Source organism: Cololabis saira, chromosome 10 (genome assembly GCF_033807715.1).
Source record: "Cololabis saira isolate AMF1-May2022 chromosome 10, fColSai1.1, whole genome shotgun sequence".
Taxonomy (NCBI): Eukaryota; Metazoa; Chordata; class Actinopteri; order Beloniformes; family Belonidae; genus Cololabis; species Cololabis saira.
Window position 1 is genome coordinate 22355543 of NC_084596.1, and position 25204 is coordinate 22380746.

A 25204-nucleotide genomic window follows, 5' to 3' on the forward strand; every position below is an offset into this window, starting at 1 on the left:
AGTCCCACCCTGCAAATTGACAGGATTTGTTTTCTTTCTATTGGTTCGTTTCATATGAAATGTCTCATTGGGTCTTTGAATCTGGGTTTGAAGACTGTAAGTGGTACAGTGGAAACAGAAATGCTCAGCCCTGGCTTTGTATGCTAATTTGACAGTACGCTTTCTAAAACATCAAACGCACAAGTAAAAGAAAGAAAAACTTGATTTTCCCTGGCGTTGCCCTCATCAAACTATAGATGGTTGATGTAGAAAACATTACAAATACATCAGCAGGTTTATGTAGAGATTCAGCTCAAGGTGCTGCTATTTAGTGCAAACTCACAAGTCCTCAGGGTGGTTTTAAACTGCATGAGTAATTCTACATTGTAACAATGTGAAACTCCCCAACCAGTAGCTCAGTTGCCTTAGTTTTTTGTCCAGAACTTGTACTGGAGGTATGCTGTGATGTTGTAAGTTGAGAAGATCAGATGTACGAAAAGGTCCTGGGATTTCTCCAAATAACAGTTGATAGTGAGGAAACATGTTCATTGCATCAGCAGCACAGTTTCACCTTTTTAGCCCTCCTGTAGTGTTCATTTAGGCTGAACTGTCTCTATCCTGGTCATGTTTGCCACATTTTAGTTAATTATAAATCCACGACAATGTTTACATTATTACCTAATGTGTTAATACTTTCTATTAGCTCAATTTTTTTTGTCTATTAACCGTTATTGCAGATCATGACTATTATGTAATCTTCACCTTATGAGCAAAAAATCTGTCAGCCGGGTACTGAGTTAAGTTTGCCACGTTAAGAGCAAATTTCCCTGCAAGTCCACCATTGGTATTCATGAGTAGTTGTTGGTGGATTTTATAGGGTATTGCTGCATGCCTATATCAGGAATGGTTAAAAAAAAACCAATTAAATAATTCCAAAACGTTAAGTATGCCGCGACTCACATGTGACGAACAACAATGAACTTTAGACAGCCAGCTGGCACGAGTTACAGGGAAGTTGGCCCCGGCTGTGGTTTAACCACTCAACCTCTGCACATCTGTGCGCCTATACGGCCGGGTGCAACACTTACGAGACCGCTTCTGGACAGCAACTCAAACTGCTCGAGAAACAACTGGCTTGCACAACCTGGAGCGTTTTCATTGATCCCTATGTACACACACACATTTTTTCTTCTTTGCTAATAAAGGCTTGAAAACTCGTTAATACTTTTGAGCAAAGCATTATGGTTGCTGCATGTTCCGTGCAAATCTAAACAGTGGATTTGTAGTAGACGAAGCTTGTCTTTACATCTTTTGGTGCGCACAGTTTTCACCTCTTCGATCTCTGTCCTGAGGACGATGTTTTCACCTTTGAATGCTTCCACCATGGATTTTCACAGGTCTTCAGGGAATAGCCTCCTCTTGATTTAGTTTGCTCTTCATCCAGCCTGGATTAATGTCCATCCACACTACAAAGGCATTATGGGTCGCCAAATCTATGCCACATCTGTGATGCTAAAGACACCTTACAGGATGGAAAATGAATGATGTCTAGGAAACGTATGCTGCCATAACAACTCACAAACAGAAATGTGTTGATGCTGCTGGGGGAGCCAGGTTTGATACGGCTCCTGAATACAGATCCACTTTTGTTTTTGGCATTTCACTCTGTCTTAACTGCAGCGAGGAATGCCTGTTGAAGTATTCAACGGAGGTGCGAGTAATGGGTAGTCATTCGTGGAAAGCGTTAGTGTGCAAGTCTGTTACCCTTGACATGCGTTTCATCACTTCACTTACCCAGGCACACTCTCCATCTGATTTCAGCATTTAGACGGAGGATAAATGCACCTTCTCTAGCCCATTACTCCCGGTTTCAATTCCATTCACAACTTTATCGTCCCTCAAGGAGAAATTAATTTGGCGTCACAAATCTCATCCCCATCAGGAAGTCGTGCAATGCCTGGTTAGTGATAGAACTACTAAGGCTGGTGGCTTGTGCTCCACGTAAATGGGATTTCTGCATAAGCATGCATGGTCTCAAACCCCCCCACCCCCCCCCCCCAAAAAAAAGAAGCAAACAAAAATAGCAGCTCTAATTTTAGATGTTTAAGTCTTAGATATAGTCATGTAAGTTGTCATTAGCATATTTGGTTACACTTCAGACTAACCTTTATATAATCAGTTTTACTTTTGTTTCTCAGTGGAATAAAGATACTATGTGATGGCATCTTTTTCTTGTGCTTTATTGATTTATCAAAACGGTGAGACTGAAATATCAGATCCAAGCATTCAGACCCTTTGTTATTGAGCCCATGTGTATTTTTTGTTACATCACAAATCCTTAAGATGTGAAAACAACTTGACCGGTCTTCGCTTGTGCCCGGTCCATTTCTCGCCATCCAAACAATCCCTCTGCAATGACTCTGAAACACAAAATGAGGAAAAACTTTCCATCACCACAATGTTTTATCACAGCACATCGACCTTAACTAAATGCCAAACTGTATGTACCTGTGTATGTGTGTGTGTGTTATGGCTCTATAGATTTTCACGGTGTTGTTGCAGAGCAGTCTTGCAGTCGTGAGTTAATGAGCTCTCGGTGGACACCTTATCATGTGGTCATGCCAGACAGGTGATACCATAGCAGCGCAGATACACAGGAGAGAGCAGGTTTCTGGGCAAACACAACAACGTGTCTCCAGGAAACTAATCAAGATCTCCCAAAGGGATCTTTACATAAGCACAAGGCAAATAAAGGGCTGATTTCAAGATTGCAGCATGCGAGGAAACGGTGAAGGAGAAATGCGGCGTCGCGTTGAGTCAGGTGTGTGTGGGTGCTTGAATCATTTGTTGTTTTCAAAACAGTCGGAAGATGCATCCATTTGAAGACCGCCTTTCAATAATGACATCCTCATCTGATAGTTCTGTGCGATTAAACAGTGTTTATGATGTTATAATAAAGCACAGTGTTCTTTAGGCTGCTGGTATCGCTCTCAAGACAAGCTTATCAGCACACCCTGAAATCTGCTTTACTCAAGCCCACTTTGTCTTCTGACAGATGCTAATAGCCGAAATAGGGACGTAAAAATAGCTGGCATGTCTTATTAATGAAGCCTAGCTGAGATATAAAGATGGTCAGGATGATGACAATGACGTCTAAGAGGATGAAGGTGCTCTCGTCGTCAGGGAGCTTTAGTCCTGCTTCAGAAGAAGCTCTGTAATTGGCTGTGGTGTGTCTTGGCTGGCTGAGCGTGTTTTCTACATGTGCGTTGGTTCGTGGATTTGACGCTACATTTAAAATATATTTATTGACGTTGCTTTGGATTCTTGTAAAGAAATATTCGTGAGGCTTATGTCTGAATAAGGAATTTGCCCCGTAATTGAACAAAGGCACACAATGTCCCCTTTCTCGTGTCTTTGCTGTTAAACAATTAGGGACATACATGCAGGTGCATAATTATGTGGACATCAGTATGTATGCACACTTCTCTCCTGCTAGGATAAGTGTCTGTGCCAGTCTTGAATATGCTAATTGGACAGTGAGTTGACAAGGATTCAGCCATCAGCCTGCGTAATGAGCCGCTGCAGAGAGCATCGGCCACGTCTGAGGAGGAGACGGCACCAGAGAGAGCGGCGCTGCTGAGATAAATCACGGAAAACCTTTAGGTGTTTGTATTGCTGTCTCAGTTGACTGAACATTACTTAGGTGTCTGCATGTGGACATGCACGCACCTTGTTCTTCCTCTCTTGTCTTGTTATAAATCTTCACCTGTCAGGTCAAACTGCATGTGCAAATCATTTTTTTTTTATTTAGCAACAGAAGCAGCCACGTTTCAGTAGGATTGCAATGCATTCTCGGTGATACTCTTAAGACGCTTACGTTTCTTTTGGAACCAAATTTGGGATGTGTGATTTTGGACTCATTATTGAATATTCTCACTTGTTTACTTATGATATGAGCATCATGTCATATGACTTTTTTTTTTACATTTAATTGAGGTGGGTTTGTCAGAACTGAGCAGTTGGTGTCTTACCTGCATCGTTCCCAGCGCTCTCAGTTTGGTGAGGCCGGGAACAAGGATCAAAGATCCTCAGAGAGGATCAAATGTTCACCGTCAATCAAAGCTGGGAACTTATATCAGCCTGAGCATGTAGTGAGTGAAAGAAGCACTTCAGAAAACAGGTGGTACCAATATAGAAGCTGATGAAAGAAACAATCATTTTGATAATATCTGATTTTTAATGTTATGTATTGTATAGGTAGTGGCTACATGTAACAGAAATGCGATTTCACAAATCTTTTGCATTCACTTGCATTCATTTGCATAAAAAAAAGCTTTGTTTTTCGGGATTGTTTTTTCTGTTTTTCGTGGTATTTTATTTTTTTGGTCCTATTTTTCAGGATATTTTTTTCCACCCTCCTTTTAGGAATAATTGTGTGTTTTTTGTGGTAAATTGTTTCCGCCCATACGCCGCCAAAGGTGATTCCATTTCCTAAGCTGCACACCGGGCGGATCCAATATTCTTAGCAGTTTCCTGATCATGTCTTGGGCCGCCAAAAAGCCAGCCTGAATGCATTTAATATGCATCATCTTGTATCCATGGAGCACACCATACCTGTCCAACTGCTCCTGGAGAAACATTGCTATGTTGAGGAGATCTGCGTAAAGTCAACAAACTAATGGTACCATCTATATGGCTTAAAGACAGGACTATCTCCCAGTGTCTTAAACCCAGATCAAAGTAAAACTTGATTAAACTAAACAAGTCGTAGATGTTTGCTTCCATAAAGGGGGCGGGGGGGTTACACCGAAAAACAGGGTAGAAAAATATACCACAAAAAACTCTCTTCCAGCAGCCCAGTGACCTTTCTCTGACCCGCCCTAATAATCTGCTCTCTATGTACTTTTTATACTATCCTGTAATACACTTCCTGCTTAGCGAGATACAGTCCATTTGTCGCTGGGCTCATCCGAGGCCATTCCATCCATTATGAGATGCTGCTTTAAAGTTGTATTGGTCTCTCTGACCTTGGATCCCCTTTGAGGTGCGTGGGTGAATATTTTCTGTGCCATTGTTGGACTACAGGAGCTTTGCTCATGCAGAGATGGAGGTCAGAGGGACAGTTAGTCCGGTTAGTCACGCTTCTTTCACAAGTGCATGCGTTCCCTTGGCTTTAATAGGGAAAAACGGAGCTATGGCCGGTTTAGAAAAAAAAACAAAAAACAAACGAGAAAGACAAAGGTGATTGAAACACCGTGGTGGTGCAAAGGAGTGCTTGTATGCAGTTTGACATGCTGTCAGAAAGGCTGTGTTAGCGTCTTCACTTCATGCTGGGATTAGAGGCAATGGTTAGACAGCCAGGATGTTGCTATAAATGTGTAAACTCAAAGTATTCATTTCAAAAAATTCCCCTGTTACTTGTAGATGATCAGTTCATTGAATAGCCTCAAGGAAAAACTCAAGATCCCCTCTAGAGAAAAAGCCAGAAAATGGTGTTTGGATGTTTTTAAATTCATTTCTCTCATTTTCCAAGGTTTTTTTATTTTTTATTTGTTGTTTCTTGGAAATAATTATTTTAATAAAATGATAAAATCATGTTATGTTTTCTGAAAATGAGTTTAGTTGAGTATATACATGTAAAGGACCCATCTGCGTCATAGAGTGAACACAGTCCACAAATAAATACCTGCAGATGTTCACGTCAAAACTGGAAATATATTTACAAAAGAAAGGAATTGAAATCTTTCAAAGTCTCTGCAAAATAAAAACTGAGAATAAATAGATCTCACCAGAGACATTCACTGATGCATTAAGAAAAATATATAGTTCATGCCAAACCATAAGTCTTAGTGACTTGTTCTAATTCTGACTACATACAAACTCCCAAGACATTAAAAACAGATGGAAATAAACGAGAACATTCTTCAGCTTTATCCCTTCTTTTTTTATTTCTTAGTAAAATAGGAATCCGTTTGTGATGCAGACTAGCAAGTTGTGCAATGGGGGAAAAAAAGGAACAATGAAGTCTTTCAAAATCACCCGTTGCTTAAATTATGTCATTTTTAATGATTCCATGAAAAAAGAAAAAGGAAAAAAGTGTTTTCTGACAAGAATCAAATCTCCCTGAAAGATTCAGATTAGAGTAATAAAAAGCAGTATTTGGGATTGACTTTTTGATTAATTGACTCTTTCTGTCAGTTACTGCTGTGTCAAAAAGATGCTTCAATCATTACTAATACAGTTTTTTTTCCCTCCATGCCAACAGATCTTTTTGGGAGATTACTGCTTATATCTTTAAAAACAGATAGCTGGAAATAAATGGGGAAATTCTTCAGCTTTATCTTTTTCTTCTATTTTTTTTTAAGTCCTAGTAAAATAGGAATCCGTTTGTGAGTGAAACTTGTAAATTGTGCAATGGGGGGAAAAAAGGGAACAATGAAGTCCTTCAAAATCACCCGTGGCTGAAATGAAGTAATTTTTAATGATTCCCTAAAAAAAGAAAAAGGAAAAAAGTGTTTTCTGACAAGAATCAAATATCCCTGAAAGATTCAGATTAATAAAAAGCAGTATTTGGGTTTGCTCTTGACTTTTTGATGAATTGACTCTTCCTGTCAGTTACTGCTGGGTCAAAAAGATGCTTCGATCATTAGATCAAGATCATTCGGTTTTTTTCTCTCCATGCCTACATATCATTTTGGGAGATTACTGCTTATATGTTTAAATGTGTCATGCCACTCAAAAGATGGTTGACACTCTCATAACAGTCGTATTTATAGCGTCACACCACCGGCGTGAACGGTGGCCAACGGTTTGGGTGTTATTGCTTTTTTTTGCCAATATATCCTCCTATAACAGTGGATGCAGGAGGCTGTAGTTTCCTAATTTCAGCCTCCTGCATGCAGCATGAGGCAAGACTGATCGAGATTTACTAGAGGTACACAGGTCTCTAGATTCATTTGCATTCAGGGTTGAGAGCTGCAGTATTTGAGTGACAGGTGTGTTTTCCTGTTGGAGAGGAGCTTCAGATATTTTATTTCCTACACTAAAAATGTAACCGGGGCGTTGTAGCTCATGCCCGCAGTAAGCTGTGCTTCATCCGGTGCCTCTGATCCTCAACGTGTGCGAGTGTGTGCGCAATCGTGTGTGTGTGTGTGTGTGTGTGTGTGTGTGTGTGTGTGTGTGTGTGTGTGTGTGTGTGTGCGTGTGCGTGCGTGTGTGTGCGTGTGTGTGTGTGTGTGTGTATATCTGTGGGCTGTGTGTTTAAGAGAGAGCAAAGGGAAGTATGTGTGTGAGGGAGAGCCAATCTCCCCCATGATGCTTTGCCATCTGCCATGTTTTTGTGTGTGTTGTTTGCCTAGAGTGTCCTGGGTCACAGAAACGTGAAGTAATATCACTCTTAGTCCTTTTCTTGTATCTTACACGGAACCTTCTCCAAATGTTTTCCTCTCATCAGCTTCTGTGCATTTACATTTTTTTCTTGTATCTTGATTTCTGAATCATACACACGCTTGTAATCACTCCCTCCTCACTACAGACACACACACACACACACTCACACAAACACACAAACACACACACACACACACACACACACACACACACACACACACACACACACATAGACACAAACACACACACACACACCGTCAGAGTATGGCGATCAAAAGAACACAAAGTTCTCACAACTAGTATGGTACAGCACGAAACACCTCTAGTCTTTCCAGGATTGTTGTCATGGCGACAGGCCTTGTGAGATCATCCCAACCCACTTGCAGTGGCAGCGGCATCATGGGTAAGGTGGGGGAGAGTTTGGTTGGGGGTTGTGTGAGGTGAAAAACAAAACATGTCATCTTCCGAAGTGCCCCAGCAGAGCAGGGCCGGGTCGGATGCCACCTAAACAGTGTTATTTCATCAGCCTGATGGAGCACAATAACCGGTGTACGTTGCACCACCTGAGCTGTGGTGTCATTATCTGCTCCCCCGCAATAAATACCACGTGTATCCCCATCAATCTATCTGTCTGGCTGACCATCTGTGTTGTTACTCTGAAAAGGTAATAAGACCAACCCCCGCTGTCTATGCTATGATGCTGAGCCAGATGATCAGGGAGAGCAGCTTTTGATATCTCTAAGGAGTGCTATAAAGGCAGCATTAGGTCTGAGTCATGAGGACATCCATGCACGCAATGCCTACCCCTTTTATTTCTGTTTTCTGCAATAATCAAAATTACTTATTGTTCTTCCTATCCAAATCTGGAGAGGATGAGTGGGTTATTGTAGCAACGTTTAATGCCATTAGCACAAGCCTAGGCATGCCCAGACTGGCCTGATCTGGTGCTGCTTCTGTGTATCTGTTTTGGCTTCTTCCCTCATCACCCACAGCTGTAGGATGCTGTAAGCCCTTTTGTTTGAACTGTGTCAATGGACCAACAGCAGCTGGAGCAGCCGGTGCAGGACAGCTGGGGAGAGGAAGAGGATTTGTATACAAGCAGGGATTAGAGTGTCTATAAAAGGCGAAGGAGATGAATGATAGGGCATCGCTGAGGAGTTGGCATCAAGAGAGAAGATGGTTAACAAGGAGGGCAAGGAGGAAGTGGGGAGGGGAGGGGTGGATGGCTATGAAAGACAATGAAGGAAGGGTAGATTTCAGGAACACCGAGACTAGTACCGAGGTGAGATGAGGTTACGATCGGGGATTAGTCGGAGGCTGGCGGTGCCGGCAGTGGAAGTAGAGCAGAGCAGGTGGAAGACAACAAGGAGGAGTGGATAAACCGAAAATTACATTTACGGTGAGGCAGAGGTCACAGAAACATATCCAACTCAAGGGATGAATGAGGCAGACAAGACAAGCAGTTAGCAATGTTTTAGTGACTGCCATGTGGCTGCATGCACAATAGTGGCTCTGGTTAGATTAATGCCAGCAAATTGAGTTTCCCTAAGAGGAGAATTTACTTAACATGCTGCCAATGGTGGCTGAATGAGCTCTGATCTGATTTTTCTTATCGCGTTGTTCAATTGAAAAGGGGACGCTGAAAGCTTTTCTATTCAACAGCTATTACGCAGCATTAGATAAGGGAGAGCGGCAGGAAAAAGAGCCTGTATCAGATAGACAGACATGTTTTCAGTTGGGCTATTTTTAGTGTAGGAGCTGGTAGACGGTAATATGTTTGAGCAGGTCATTAGCTCAATGAATGGATGGAGGAGTGTTTGAATATGTAACTCACTACAAATGCTCTCTTATTTATTAAAGGCAACCATGCCAAATCTCTGCTCCTCTATTCCTGCCAATGTGTTGGCAATGTCAGCACAAAAGTGTAGTTGTGGTTGTTTATGTACATTTATGTGCCTATCATCGCCTGAACTGTCACCTGTGAGTAAATATTAAGCCTCCCTCAGAGCCTATATGTTATCCCGTATTGCCACTTTAACAGGGGCATATATGAGGGGGGGGGGGGGGGGTGTTTAACAAAGGCTCCTTTCTCATTTGGCCACCCCACCTGCACTCCTACGCATCGGGCGGAGGGGAAGGGGTCGGGAGAGCTTCATAAGACTGAGGACTTATTGACTCCCAGACGCGGAGCTTCTGCACAGCTTGTCTAAATCTCCGCAAGCAGACAGAGCTGAATTATGTTGAGACTTCCAGATGTGTGTGAGTCTGCGTTCATGTGTTTACGCCAGGAGAGAGAGCGAAATGCTGATGGCGATCCCCCAAAGACTTGGGATTAGTGGGGTGGGGGGGTGGTGGGGTGGGCTTCGATTTAAAGCTGATCCATTTGCTGTTATTGAATTTTGCCGCATTCCTACTGACCCCCCCTCCACCCCCACCAATCCTCTTTGTTTAAGCATTTTCCATTACTGTGACACACTCTGGGTGTATTGTTGCATTGACACTAAGAGGTGCCACCAGAACATTAAAATAGTTCGGGCTAAGAAGGAATTAGGCCAAAGATGAAATGAAATTATTGGGGGGGGGGGGTTCTTAAAACTGTATCATTGCAGCTAATTTCATGGCTCACTAGAAAGGAAGTCTTATTAATACAGAGGCAGTCCTCCGAAAACCATTTTTGCCTGTTTCTTCTAATAGTTCTTGAGCAGTGCATCTTTTGTTCTGGCATTAGTTCCATCAGAGTTAACCAGTTTAGGCTTCCAATCCCAGAAGTCAGGAGTGCTCAGGCTTAATCAGAAGACCTAGTCCTGAAATATGAATTTGTCTTTGATTTTCTTTCTGATTCGTTTTCCTCTGTGCCACCATAAAATGTTGCTTACTCCTTTCGTGGTGCATTGATGTGTAGGGGTGGGTATTGGGAAAGACCTCACGATACGATACGCATCACGATACTTGAGCCACGATACGATACACATTGCGATATCCCGATTATGCGATATCCCAATTATTATATTCTACATAGTTCACCGAAAAATTCAAAAATGCATGACACATCTTAAAATCCAAGTTGTATATATGTACATCAGATGATAGTGATGGATCTTAAAATCCGAGTTGCACATTCATCAGATTATAGTGACAATTCATGGGACAAACTGAGTTAAAACAATGTTTTATTATAACTATACAAGCTAAAGTTACAACATATTTGTATATGTTTTTCATATTATTTACATCATATGAAATTAACATTAAATTTAGTATGATGTTGCTTCAATTATGTGGCAAATGATAATAAACACAAGAAAGATGGTACTAAAACCAAGGCCAGGCACAGTGATCAGTCAGTATAGATATAAATCCATAAATAAATAAACCTCTGTCCATTATTTTTCATTTTTTAAGGACAGGCAACTGTGTTATATAAAAAATAAATTATAACATGAAATAAAACGTGAAATAAAACCTGAGCTCAGTGCAGGGCCCTCCCAGGGTTGGTAGAGAGTGGCAATGCCCAGGACTGTCACTTAGGTAGGAGCACTCGGTGATGAAATGGGAGAAAAATTGGGGATAAAAAATATAGAAAAAAAAAAAAAATCGATATTCAAATTTTTAATATCGATATTGAATCAGCTGGAAAAGTATTGCGATATATTGCCATATCGATATTTTTGCCCACCCCTATTGATGTGTAAGAAGACGTTTTTCGAACCGACCGTAATGAATCAGAAGTGGAGGAAACTTGCCTATAACCTTCTCTTTGTTTTGTCTACAGTGTGCCTACTTCTTCTGCTGAGCGAAGCCCTGCGCACATCTAGTCCATCTCCAGCCTACCCAGCGGTGGTGCCATGCCTCTGTCCAGACGAGGTCGAGTCCTGGCCCAGTCCAGGCAGCCTATCCTTGGGTTCTGCCTTTGCCCGTCTCCCCTGTGTTTGCTGCTGCCTTTGATTATCTTACTTACCAGACCTTGGAGCAGCGTTTGTGCAGCACTAGGTATGATGATCTAACTACATCTTTCTATATCTGTTTGTCGGCTGAAGGTCAGCCAGTAAATAAATATGATGCATAAAAGTCTGAAAATGTGTGAGCGCGTTGGTGTATGTCAACGAGTGAATCCCAGCCTGTCAGTATCTCGGCTCAGCTGAACTGTGGCGTCGTTAATGTGTTCTGATAAGGCAGGATCGCATCAGCATGTTCCACATCGTCTTCTTGATTACAACATTTCCACAGATTTCCTGCCTCAGCGCTCAGCACACATCTCACACACACACACTTCCTCAAAGTCCTGCTCTTGCTTTTCTGAAGAATAACGCTTTTCCCAAATTTAAAACAGGTATTTTTCACTGTCCATTCATGCAACCAAAGCCACCATAATTTTAGAGGACTTACACCACCTACAGTATATCTCAGAAGGACAAATACAATAATAGTGTAGACTTTTCTTGACAAAGAAAATGTATACTTTCAAACTGAGTTGTCAAGTATACGTTAACACAAAACATTCAACCTTTTCTGAAGAAAATTCGACCGCAAACTTTATTTGCATCTAACTCATGTTCATGAACAGAAACTCAGAAAGTCAGGTATCAACCTTCAGCAAATACTTTTTAAAAGACCACTTTAAGTTACCTAGAGGACAGAGAAAGGTTTTTATATACATTTTTACTCTTCAACTTTTTGAAAATGTATACATTTGACTTTAAGATCTATCTATCCTATCTATTCCAATTATGAGTGTAAATGGAAAATTAATACATTTTCCCCCTCCCCTGCGATGAATAAACACAGGTTTTCAAAACAATTTAAAAGTTACACAAATTAAGTAATTGATAAATGCGTTTAGTTTTGTTATTTATGTGTCCAAATCTGATTTTCTGATTGAGATTACCTCAAAAAATATTCTCCTTATGTTAGTCTTCCTCTCCTGGTGCTTTTATCTTTATTCTTTCCCTTTGTTTTTGTTTTCACATTCAGGTGTGATATTCAATTCAAATTTGACAGAAAAGACACATAAACTAAACAGGAAAAGATGCATTATTAAAAGTGGCTCAAGGGCTTCTCTGATCCCACCTGGTGGAACTTAATACGTTTGCCATAAGTGCCTCTCATCTCGTCAGATTGAAACATTTGACCAGAAGCCATTCCCTGAAAGGAGTTTTCCAAAATGAAACTTGAATTTCTTTAACTCTTGGCTTGAAGCAAATTGTAGAGGTCCAATTACTTTTCTGCCACAAAGCGTGCTGAAAAACACTACACCGCTAAACCTGCTGGTTTCAGTTGCATCTGAGCGCAGCAGTCCTGAGTCACGATTACAGGTTGAAAAGGCGCAAATCAGACCAGTTACTGGTAAATCCACTATTCCATGGTCCACTGTGCCTACCATTAAAAAGCCAGCAGTCGTCATTACTCCCTTATTTCCCAGGCAGCTTTCAAGAACCTCCTGATCACAACAAGTTTCTGTTGGGAGCAAATCCATCCAAAGCCACTGCCTTGCAGTGCTTTTCTCGAGCTGTTGGAAGAAGCTTAAGTGGTTACATTGCCAGTAGGGGTGGTTCTGCACTATGATTGGTGCTGAAGTGCATTTAAAAGAACATAGGAAACATACTGGGCTCAACATAAAGCCATTGAAAACCATGTTCAAGCCCTAAGAAATACATCAAATTCATCCATAATCCGATAGCCATGAGAAAACAGTTTCAGCCTTGACAGGTTTTTTTTCTTACTTTCGACAGCCCCGCATTCTCATATTGTTAGCTGATTAAAAAAAAAGGCATTTTGCTCAATACTGTTTAAATTTCCATGAGTCTAGGAGACAGATGATATCCTGATGTTGCATCTAAAAACAGCGAGCTTAAATTTATTCAGACAGACAACACCTGCTCTCGCTCTTTCTGTCTCAGGATTACGGCAAACGTGAAATTAAACCGTGTTATTTCTGAAATCCAGTGTGGGTGCTTCCTGAAAGAACAGTGCAGCTGGAACAGGTGCAGCCTTTTGTCGTGGTGTTATTCTGGATACTGTCAAGGCATTGTAGAGAAACCGGAAAACGGTCTGTGTGGCTGTTTCACAGCGAGCTGAGTGGGAAGACATTGAAAAAGGCTTAAGAGTCTTCTGGTGATGCGTTTATGGGCAGTGTTAGAGGCTCTGTCTTCAGTCATGGCAGACCTCACCCACCCAGACGCAGGGGAGGGGAGGGGGGATCCAGGTTGCTATGGTAAGGGTCATCCTGACTTCGCCCTGATGGATAGCAGCGATTCCCTAACTGAAGAGGAGTTAAGCCGGACGCCATGGCAACAGGCCACAGACAGCAAGCGAGGGGTGGATGCGTGAGGTTGTTTCTCTGATCTGACTCAGCCCCTGCGAAAAGTGTAGGTTCAGTACTGTTGGCTCAATATCACTCTTGGAAATTGCTGTTTTCCTTGCAGTCCAACTGCAGTACTTAACATCGCACTGTAATCACTGAAAATGTTCGTCTGATGCTCGACGCCCGGGCAAAGCAGGAACCGATGTTGGTATTTATGTCGTATTTATTAACTTCATCCTAATCTGCAGCTGTAAACACCCTATAGGTGTTGGGAGTAGAAGGCACAAAAATCACGCCTTTGGTATTAATACGTTTAAACCAATTATATGCTGTGAATTTTTAACCAACACCTCCCCTACCTGTGAAACACTCATGTGTCATGACAGCCTATGCTGCCATGGTAGCCTGTCGTGGAAACAGAGAGAGAGGAAGAGAGAGATGTTCCTGTGAAGCCCAGCCCTATCTTTTATTTATGACCCACAGGAAGTCCTTCAGCGTGTCCTCTAGATGATACCCAGGAAGTAAGCATAACTGCGCAGCCTTAAGAGCACGAGTCGGCTTGACCAGTCCCTGACAGGGAAATGGGGCTTGTTCATTGGGGGATCGTTGCTGGTTTTGGGGTTGGGTTTGCTTTCCCCCAGGTGTCAGGGTGTCCAGTTTCATGCGTGCCTTTTCTCGTTTTCCATTTTCTTATTTTTTCCCTCTCTATTTCCCCCCCCCCCCCCCCTTCCTGTCTCTCAGCCTCCCCGAAGTTCACCAAGATTCCCACAGACCAGATCGGAGTGTCAGGGGGCGTGGCATCATTTGTGTGCCAGGCCTCTGGCAATCCCAAGCCCGTCGTCTACTGGAACAAGAAGGGCAAGAAGGTCAACTCCCAGCGCATCGAGGTGGTTGTCACAGTGCACAATGTTCACTTCTGCAGTAGCTGCATGACAAAGACAATGTGTTTTTCTATAAATAGAGATGCAGTCATTATAACGGCATACTATACTCCTGTTAAGACTGCTCTCCTTTTTTCTAGTTTAAAATACAGCAGCATGTTGTGACATTAAATACAGTTTTTATTATAAATTCTCAGAATTCTGTTCTGCATTCAAATATGCTACACTACGCTACAAACTACACTACACTTCAGCTGAAATAACAGCTCATCATTTTCAGAAATACACAGATCGATGCCCCCCACATGCTTGTTCGCTCAATATGAAGCTGTATCTGTCGGGTGATTAACTTTGTCGCATAAAGTCTGGCAGCACGGGGAGATGGCTGGTTTGGCTCTGTCCAAACTTCAAAGGGGATAAAGAAAATCTGTGTACCAGCAGCTTTAAAACCTAATGATTTACCCATTTAGATTGTCGCTTTAAAGGGGCCATATTTTTTAAGCTGTTCCCCTTTTCCTGAATAAGTTATGTGTTTTACAAGTAGCAGGTCTACCGAGTGACAAAGCCCAACATCGACACCTAGGAGAGTTATTCTATCTCAAAAAGAGACTAATTGTTGCCTCATGCGTCTACATCACTATGTATTTGTTTCCTTTTTTACCGATCAGCTGCACAATCACAACAAAGTGGGTCTTTTAAGACCCACTTTCAAAAACTTGACTGACATGAGAAGTTCTGCAGCAATGTTAAGTGAGAAGAAACATTTTCTTTGAATACCAGAAGACTTGTGTATGCACATGAAAAAAAGACATATTGTGCTTTGATGTGGAATTACCTGCTGGTCTTTCTTCACTAGGTTTTCTTGACACTCTTCTTGACACTCTGAAGTTACCTGTATTAAAATTAAAATATGTACCCTAACAACCCTTTTGGTAGCCTTTGCAAGTAGTGATGAATAATTTTGTCAAACCAGTCAACCCAGCTGCTGGACCTCCCACTAAGTAAAAGACGCCCTGGTTTCAAGGGCACACATTAATGAAAATGAGTATTAGTTTTAATTCTTAATTCTTAAGCAGACCTCTACCTAAAAAGGAGCCAAATAAGCCCTCAAGTCTTTTTAAGTAATTCAACAACTAATCATAACTGGTGGTACATGACAGAGATTATTTTGTTCAATTAAAATCCCCATTTTCAGAACAGATACGTGGAAATATGGAGCACATAATGAAAGATGTTAAAAACTATTAAAAACTCAAATACCTTTCAAACGTAGAATCCTAAACTAATCCAGGGATTTTTTTTTTCAATACAAAGACAAACCTAACTGTAAATTGATGCAGTAATGTTAAATATTTCTTACAAATATTACATTTCAAGCAGGGGATCCAGATCCACCTCTGATGTTGGTGAGTACACGATCCACACGGTTGAGGAGTCTTTGTGCAGGATCTTCATAAAGAAGTTTACTGTTGTAATTATGGCATTTGACGGTTTGCTCTGCGGTGACTAATACTTCTTCTTCTGTGATTTTGTGGCTGTCCAGACGATAGAGTTTGACGAGGGTGCAGGCGCCGTGCTGCGGATCCAGCCGCTCAGAGCACCTCGGGATGAGAACATCTACGAGTGTGTGGCACGCAACAGTGAAGGAGAGGTGTCTGTCACTGCAAAGCTGGCCATTATCAGGGGTGAGACACAGAAACCCACACATACTCATATCCCTCTTGAGGGATACTCTTCCTTGGCGTGTGCACACCTTGCTTCAGCCGTCATTCCTGCTTCGCTGGGCTGTCAGTCGGAGATGTGACAATAGAGCAACTACCACACCCTCCCTGCACAGCAGGCTGCAGTCAACTGTTCTTTTTATAGTCTCTCCGGGTGCAACGGAGCGTGATCCGAACACGGGGAGGGTCAGCTCGCGTGCTAGCTGAGGGGTATTTGAGCACTTAAGCTTGCCCTAAGTATTGTGCTTCCTGACCAGAATGTTGACTGTCTTTCTGGAGGGAAAGCTGTGGCGCTCCCGTTGTAGCATGTGGCCGTTGGCCCGGGATCTTAGAACTGGCCATCCTCCCATCACAGCTGGAAGGGATGAAGAAATAAAGGGTGGTTGCTCCATGCTTAATGAAAAAAAAAAAAAAATCAGGAGATTGGACCTGGGTTTGGCGGACCACCCACTCTTGCCAGCAGTGATTGAAGAGGAGAAAAAAAGTGGGGAAGGGGGGGGGTGCGTAGAGGAGGTATGATGGAAAGTGAAGAGGTGGGAGTAAGTTGAGCAACACAGTGGTGTGAAACTGTAGAGATTAAATGGAAGAGCTGGAGGGGCCGGTGGGGGGATGAGGGGGGAGAGCAGAAGATGGATGTGGATGGTGGAGTTGGCTAGGTTGTGCAGTAAGCAGAAGGCTGGTGGCCCAGGGGATAGAGTCCTGTCCATCTGTTAGCCAGCCCATCATCTCTGCACACACAGCTCCACTCTGAAGCACATTACAGCGGACCTCCAGGGTGCACCTCCCCACGTGCTGCTCCGCCTCTGGTTGTGTAAACTTCTCCTCCCCACCGAGGTCTGTGCCGCACGATGTCCCCGTCCCTTCAGTGGCAACGGGACGATCAGCCTCTGAGAACGGAATACAGCAAATCATTAAATGATGCCATTTTTAATCAGAATCAGAGCCGTGAGCTGATCGTTAAACATTTCCCTGAATCATGGCGAACAGACGGTCTGCCTGCAAACAGCAAGGGAGACCATGATGCTACTATTTACTATTTATGATATTCAGCCATAAGATTCTGACACGTTCTGTCATCACTTGAATATGAGGGTGTGTGAGTTCAGGGAGTGAAGGAAAATGTTATAAATCATAGAATTATTATTTTATTTCTCTAATATACTGTACAAATATGGCAGAAATTTGAATTATCACTGATATTTTATACATGATCATGATATACAATTTTATCTACCAGAGGATTTTGATCCACACTGTCCAGCAGCATTACTTTAGGACAGTACTTTTTAAAAGCTTCCTTAATGCCACTAAGACACAAAAGCATTATTCTTTAAGGTTTAATTAATTAACTAATATGAAATCTTTTTTTTCTTCTGTCAACATTGTGTCATTGATTGTTGTAAATATATCAGTACTAGTAAGCATAATAACTAACTGGACACAACACCAGTCTGAGACTGGAGAGCTTTGTCATTTTCAAAATCAAAAATTTAATCGGGCTAAACAACAATTGGGCTACACACACCTCATTTATTACTGAAACCTTAGAAATACCAAATAGATTTGTTGTTTTTAATTTAAAAACACCATAGTTTTCTAAAAGCCACATCATTCTTAATAAAGTGGTTGGTAAGCCCTTGGAGAGCTCCTAACGCATGTCACGCATGTGATTGTGATCTTTCATCTCATGAAAGTTAAATGTTACACAATTATTTATCTGTTTATTTATTAAGCTTGCATGAAAATGAAAAGCCCAAAAAACTGCCAAAAGACAACTTGTAGGAAGAACTAAAACGATGTGAACGTGCCTCCTCCTGCAAGGGCAGGGTTACAGGTTTTATGTGTGATTACTTGAAGTGGTTTCCTGATCTAACAGAGCCATGTAGTTGACTGCAGACCGGGCAATAAACCGCAGAACGGATCATGTCATCCAAGGATGCTGTTAAGTGCAGAAAAGTGGGTATAATTTGTGCTTGGGTCAGGTTGTTTTTCCTTTTTTTTTGTTTTTTAATGGTTCATTGAAGGAAAGGCTCCATGAAACATTTCATGCCCTAGTGTGTTTCATCTTGTCTTTTTTATAATGGTTGACTGAGACTAATGGCGTGTTGTACAGCGTTAGGGGTTTGCGGCTGGCCACAGGATATCTGCAGCTGCTTTATAGGTTGACTAATGCATGTGGTAGGTTACAGTCGAGGAGCTCTTTTCTTTTTGTGCCTTGATCACCATCATCAGAAATCCGCCACCCCTTTACCTTCTCTTCTGTTTACTTCCCTTTCTTCTCCACTGCACCTCTCTTGCCTTTGACTGCAGCTTCCTTCTCTTCGGCTCACGGCGATATTCATTTCTAATTTCTTTTCTCCTGTTTTATTCATCCTTTCATTTTCTCTTGACCCTTGTTGTCCATCCAGACTCCGTCTTTACTCCCCACCCCGTTGCATTTTTCAGGCCCTGGGCTGCTCCACCCCATCCCCTCCGTATCAAACTGCTCTTTTCCGTGGACACTGCAGTTGTGTTGCTCTGCCTCCAGCAGACGAGAATATCTGCACTTCTGCATGCTTGAAAACCTCCGGTGGGCGGGAGACTTTCATTACTGCAGCACCATGTATGTGTGTGTGCGTGCATGACCTTCACAGCTGTGTGTGTGTGTGTGTGTGTGTGTGCGTATGAATTCATGCACACAGATTTCTTCCTTTTACACGTGTGTGTATGTGTGCGCGTGTATGCCTGGTTTGTCCAGAGTAATCCCGATTAAACTCACCTCCCAGTGTCCCATTTTAGAAGAAAGGGAGGTGAGGAACAGCAGGGGGAGGAGAGATGTTCTCCTGCCACCCTTCATATGAACAAGAGAGTCAGATCAGTGATTCCCCCCAGGCGTCGGCTGCATTGGCAGGCCAGCGGTTCAGGCAGCATTTCAGTCTGAAAACAACTGAAAGTATAAACTCAGCTTGCAAGAGGATTATGCTTCTTGAGTAGTGAAGTGGTTCTTTTATCTTCACTTTTCATCCCCCCCCTTTGTTTTTTTTATTTATTTTCCCTTCAGTCTGTTCTTCTTAGATATTACCAATGTGTGTTACATGTGTGATCATCATGTTAAGCCCCTGACTGCTAAAATGGAGCTCAGGATGGTGAGGAAACTTACCTTTTTTTAGTGATTGATCTATGATGACAAGTCGGGATTTGTATTCTTTTGTAATCTATTATCATAAAGGTCTATTTGCATTTAAAGTGCTCCCCTCCAGCCCTCCTGTAGTCTATGGGAGTCAATGCATTATAGCCTCTGAAGACTGCTGAATGCTGGCAGATTAATCCTGAATCAGGCTGCCTCAGATCGGCTTTTGTGCGGTCTTCTTTCATGCACATTGCCTTTTGCCACTGAAATTATCTGAAATATGAATTAGCAACCTGTTTGTTAACAGGTCTGAGTTTGTGTGTGTGTGTGTGTGTGTGTGTGTGAGGGATACAAAGATGTAGAAAAAAAACTGGATTCACATTTGTTTGTTTGCATCATATGCATTGTGTGTTTGACTCTTTGGATGTGTGTCTTTCCTCGCTACGACTACTGTATGTGTATCTGGGCACATGGAAACACAACTTGCTTATTTGCCCAGATCTGGTTGGCTCAGCTCCCTGGTTTTGGGCACCAGGCCTGATTGCCCTTCTGCAAACATAACCGGGCCAAAATGTACACTCTCAACCTCTTGATGCCCACAAATACACACAAAGCCAGTGCTCCAGGGAACAATGCTGCTCGCTGCTTGCCAATGTTCCCCCGAAATCCTGTTGACACACACACTGTTTGTGTACACATGGTGCATTTTTCCATAGGCCGTCTTATCAATTTAACCAGCAGATGAAAACTAAGCTTGACTTTTGTGGAGCGGTGTTTGCATTCGATAAATGATTCATTTGGCAAAAAGTGCGATCAAGGCCATGCCCGCAGTATCTATTTCAAGCCGTCGCTGACTCATCCAGGAACCTGGCAGAGAACCTGTGGCTTTGTATTCTCCTCTCCAGCGAACTGTACTTAAGCGTCCAGTCTGCCCACTGGTTTATCTGCATCTACTGCTGCTTATTAAAGTGCTTGATTTATCTGATGGGCTGTTCTTTGTTACATTAGTCTCATTAACTGTCTTACACGTCTACGACATTTTGCTTTTTACTCTCACTAAATGGGGAAGCTATTGGTCAGCCAGCCGTTTGTTGTAGCTGTCTTCTCTCTCTTAGCCTGCACACGGACTGAGAGGCAGGATTCTCTTTGAGCCACGTTTCAATCGAAAGCTAAGGATCAGAAATATTTGCTCTGTCTGTCGGTGGTAATTTCTTCCTCTTTAGTCCAGACACTCATATACATATTAGACAAAACTTGTTAAGCATGGTCTCCTCTCACTTGTGTGTCACAGCTACAGGCCCGTGTTGCTGATGAGTGGAGCTGAGCTCCAGTACACACACACACATGCGGGGAGGCGTAAAGATTTAGCCCGCAGGACGAAGCTGCCGCTGCGTCTGCATCGGCATGAAGCCGGACCATGTGGCACCTTCCTGGAGGGTCACTCAGAAGTTTATTTGTGCCTCCGACAGGGGAGGATTTACTAATCTAGGGGGCTGCTGCTCGATGTTGTCTCGCTTTGTTTTCATCCTTTTTTCTTTGAGAACACTGCCGTTGGCAGACAACGCTGGAAGAATTACTCCAAGTGCTTTTCTTAAGTAACATTATTAATGTCACAATGATGAGAGAAAGTCTTGCATTCATTTACTTAAAAGGGAGCAGGAAGAGAGAGCAGGATTATGCACTTTGATTCATTTAACTTCTGCTCAAGGTGGACCTTTCATGTCTCATTTAATGGGGGACACTTGAATGATAATCCTCCTTATTTCATTTATTTATCTATTTAGATGAAGTCTGTGCAGCTCTACCCAGAATGTTCTAACTGACTTCAAAAGCTCACTGAATTTTTTAACAAGTCAATTTCAAAATTTGATATGTTGTTGCTAAATTTTAACGATAATAGCTATAAAATATACATGAAAAAAAATATATTCCATAGTTTTTGATCCAGTGCTACCACTCCAGATGATTTTGGATTGTATACCGAAACATATGTTGAAAACAAACAAATCGAATGAATGCAGTAGATATTATTTATTATAGTAAAGTTGCTCCCCGCTTAGAGGTGGTTAACTTTTGGGGGCATCGACTTTTTGTCGATCTGGATCTCCAGACTTTTCATTCGGCCTTGGTGGAGGCATGCAGCCTTCAAGCGCTCATTAAGAGGAAAATGACAGAGTGTGGGGAGCTTTGATCTGTCCAGCTTCACAAATCTGAAGATTTGCTCAAAAGTGTTAAAAAAACACTTGCTCTCCAGACATTATTAATGGTCCGTTTCTCTTGTTTTCGTTCCAGACAAAACTACTTTTCCACATCACGTCAGTTTATCAGGTTTGTTCACATCTCCCTGTTTCTGCGCTTTGTTTTCTGAAAATATTGAGTCTCATGTCACGATGTCATCACTTGCACCACGAACAAAGACTTTTTCAGAATGCATATGCATATCCGCACATACACACACGGACACACACACACACACACGGACACACACGAGTGCTCATGCATGAGCCCTCGTGTGTGTGTGTGTGCCCTAAACCGAGTTCAGTGGCAGCTCTAATTAACAGCAAGGGAGTTCATGTAGTAGTTGCCGACGGAGTGATAAAAAGCCCATCTGAACCCTCTCAGGAGAGGGGCGGCACCAGAGGAGGGCAAAGAGAAGCAGATGTAGCCCCATCATATTCCTCGCCTCAGGGGAGCTAGCCTCCTGACCTGCCCATCGATCTCCTTCCTCTCCTTCCTTTCTCTTCCTCTCTGTCTCATCAATGATCATACCACAGTCCTCCATTCAGGTGGATCATTAGCATTGATCAGTTTAGGATGGCGGAGAGGAGAGCAGAGGGGGTCCGCTCCCTCCCATCCGGTCTCTGTTTTCTGTTGTCAGAAGGTCGGTATGTGGCCCGACCGCTTCAGTAAACATCCTCATCATGCCGGCTCTCCCCTGAGCTTTGATTTCCCTGACGGCTTTTGCGGCACGTCTCCTCAGCTTCCTCCCCACAGCATCAGCAGCGTGATGTGCCTATCTGGGGTCTGTCCTCTGCTGATGACTGGTAAGTGAGAAAGAAAGCAATGGATCCCATCTCCGCTCAGCCTCTCTTCGCTATTGCAGAGTGTGTTGGAGCAGATGGTGCGTGTCTGTCATGTGGTTTGGTAGCAAAGGGGGGGCCGGAGGAGGAGCTGAGCAGAGGAAAAACACACAGACGGTTGATGTGGCCACGCTCTGCATCTTGGACAGCTTTCGGCTCCACATTTTTTCTGCTACGCTGGACTCGAGGAAGCACACTTTAAAGGGGAGAAAAAAGAAAATTGCTTCTTTTTTCTGTGCTTCAGGCCATTTCATTTTGGTGTTTGAAGTCACTACCGACTCAAAGACTTTCAGATAACACAACCCCGACGCTTTGTTTGGGGTTGTGTAGGTCTGAAATCACAGATTTCAGTGAACCACTCTGATTTGTGCTCTTCTTTGAAATCACACGCCCAGATCAGAGCAGAATTACCCAGCCTCCCCATTTTCATCTTCTCTCAACTTGGCACCACACTGCATTTATTCTACGCCTGAAGTGGGTAGCACAAAGCAGTGGCGATGATCTCAAAAGAGGCACGCCCTGTGATGGAGTCGGGGGGAGGTGGAGCAGATTTAATGGGCTCTGCTCCTAAAAACTAGCTGCTACAAACAGAGCAGTAAGAAAGTGCCCATGGTTGAAATGGGAACAATATGCCTCTCATAAGCGGTTTTTGTTGTTTTCTGACATTAAAGGGATTCCAGTGGGTTCGGTTTATGTTATATTACGTGTATTGCAACGTTAGGACGTGCCTGCGTTCAGGTGAGAGAGAGTCGGAGTGGTTAAAAGGGCAAGGAGAGGGAGAAACAGGTGGGCTGGTGGGTTCTTGATTATGTGTCTGGCCATCTGGACCGCTGTCCCCGAGATCCGTCGTCCCATTTACCAGAGAAGGTGCACAGAGTGTGCTCATGCATTTCTGGGACAGAAAGCAACTGCTTTCCTGAATATGCATCTTCATTTTTATGTATATCTCCGAGTGTGCTACAAAACATTATTCCAAACATCACCAAAGTCTGTGAGGATGTCTGTTTGCATACACATGGCAACACACACACACACTTTCCCGCTGCCCCAAACGTAATCGGACATATTCAGATGCATCCCAGATCGGCCCTTCTAATCGTTGGTACATTTGAACAATTACTGCTAACAAGTCCTTATTACCCCCAGTGCCCTCCTCCTCCTCTTGATCCCAGCTCCTAATTGCTGTTGCTGTTTCCGAACAGCTCTCTGCATAGTTATTAGACGGGAATCATTACTGGCACCTAACATGGAGCCCCACCTTCTAAAAGCTTACGTTTCCCCACCACAGCCACCAAGCTAAATGTGTTCCTATGTGCAGCAAGCATGCCTGCGTGTGTGTGTGTGTGTATCTGAGCATGTGCAGGCACTTAAGTAGCTCATGCTGACTGGGCGGTATGTTTATCGAAGCAGCCTGTCAAACACACGCAAAAACCAAGCTGTGTTTTCTCCCCACCTGCTATATGATCTAATGACTAGCTAGCTGCAGGAAGAAGCCTTTGATCACAAAGGCTATACTGGCTGCGCAGCCTGCGCCAGCATCTCTACTTTTCATGGGTCTGCAGATGTCGCAGGGAGGAACAGTGACTCACACATTATTGTGGGTGTGAGCATGTCCTATGCTTCTCCACAGATGATGGAGGGTAAAAACTGAATGCATGAGGAGGCTTACTGTGTTCCAGTGCGGGCAGATAAACCAGTTATTTGTTATTAGGGGAACAGCCGGAGTAGGCTTCCAAGCAAGAGCGCTATGAGCCTGCGTAGCACTGCCAAGGCTGATAAACAACTACTGGATCTGTGTCAAAAGTTAATGGGGTTCCAGTCCTCATCTTAGGTCAACTTTTCACTCAAATCCTTTTACGCACAAAGACATTGATTTGCATAGGTTGTTTTCCTTCATGTAAAAGTAATGATAAGCAAACTTGACATTACACCTGCTAATGTTTAGCTTGTCAGCTTTTTCAGCGCTTGCACCAAAGTTTTTCCTTCTTTCTGTCTTTTTTTGCCTCTGTTGGACTACCGTCCATATGATTATGAATTCATGACATATGTGAGTGGGTGAACATTTCTCTTGGACCAGTAAACCTAAAGACTTAAAGTTTCATGATCCCTGCCTCATGGTGAGTTTACGACACCTCCAGCGTGGTCTGGAGAACAACGGAAAACCCCCATGGACACCAGGGTTTACATATGTGACCCTCTTGGTGATAAGGCACCACACTTTGATTGGACAAGGACCCCAAGCTGCAGGAAGGGGTATCAACTTCCTGTGCGCAGCTATAAAAGAGGAGACCCCCCTCCCTCCTCCCTCTTCTCTCTTTTCTGCTTCTTCCTTCTCCCCCACAGGTCTCTGTAACACCCGGGAGCCAGCCAAGGGCCGGCTTTCTCCTTCGTGAACGAAGGAGCGTCCGTTTTGCAGCGCTGCACGAGCGACCCACGCAGTTCCGAGCCCAGAAAGCCGAACTAGGGACCCTGCATTGCCTCGACGTGAACGCGACGCCGATCCGAAGTTGAAGGAAGCCAAGTGCTGTGCCCAGCTGCTATCCCCTCATCTGCAGCAAGGACACAGGAGGGAGTGATAGCCGCTTTATCAGGATCCCCTGCTGAGCGTAAACACCCAGCTGTTCCCCGAGGAACGCTGACCGACCACCCTTTTTTTCTTCAACTGCAAAGATTCACGTGAGAGGCTGGTTTTGGTGTCTGGGCAGAGAAAACTTTAAAATACACTTTAAAAGTTAGTTTACGCT

General features: G+C 43.1%; 1 protein-coding gene across 18 annotated transcripts in view; it reads left to right on the top strand.

Annotated features, from left to right (window-relative positions):
• Positions 1–25204, top strand: part of LOC133452609 (receptor-type tyrosine-protein phosphatase S-like) — an 81846-nt gene that overhangs the window by 5859 nt on the left and 50783 nt on the right. For 11 of the 18 annotated variants that reach the window (XM_061732051.1, XM_061732050.1, XM_061732057.1 and 8 more), the window contains exons 2-4: positions 11141–11358; positions 14411–14556; positions 16094–16235. In XM_061732051.1, the coding sequence (XP_061588035.1) occupies positions 11214–11358; positions 14411–14556; positions 16094–16235 (433 nt within the window). In that variant the 5' untranslated portion in view covers positions 11141–11213. Of the gene's footprint in view, positions 1–11140; positions 11359–14410; positions 14557–16093; positions 16236–21672; positions 21709–25204 lie in introns of all 18 variants that reach the window. The other 7 variants (XM_061732045.1, XM_061732046.1, XM_061732048.1 and 4 more) reach the window with 1 other exon arrangement.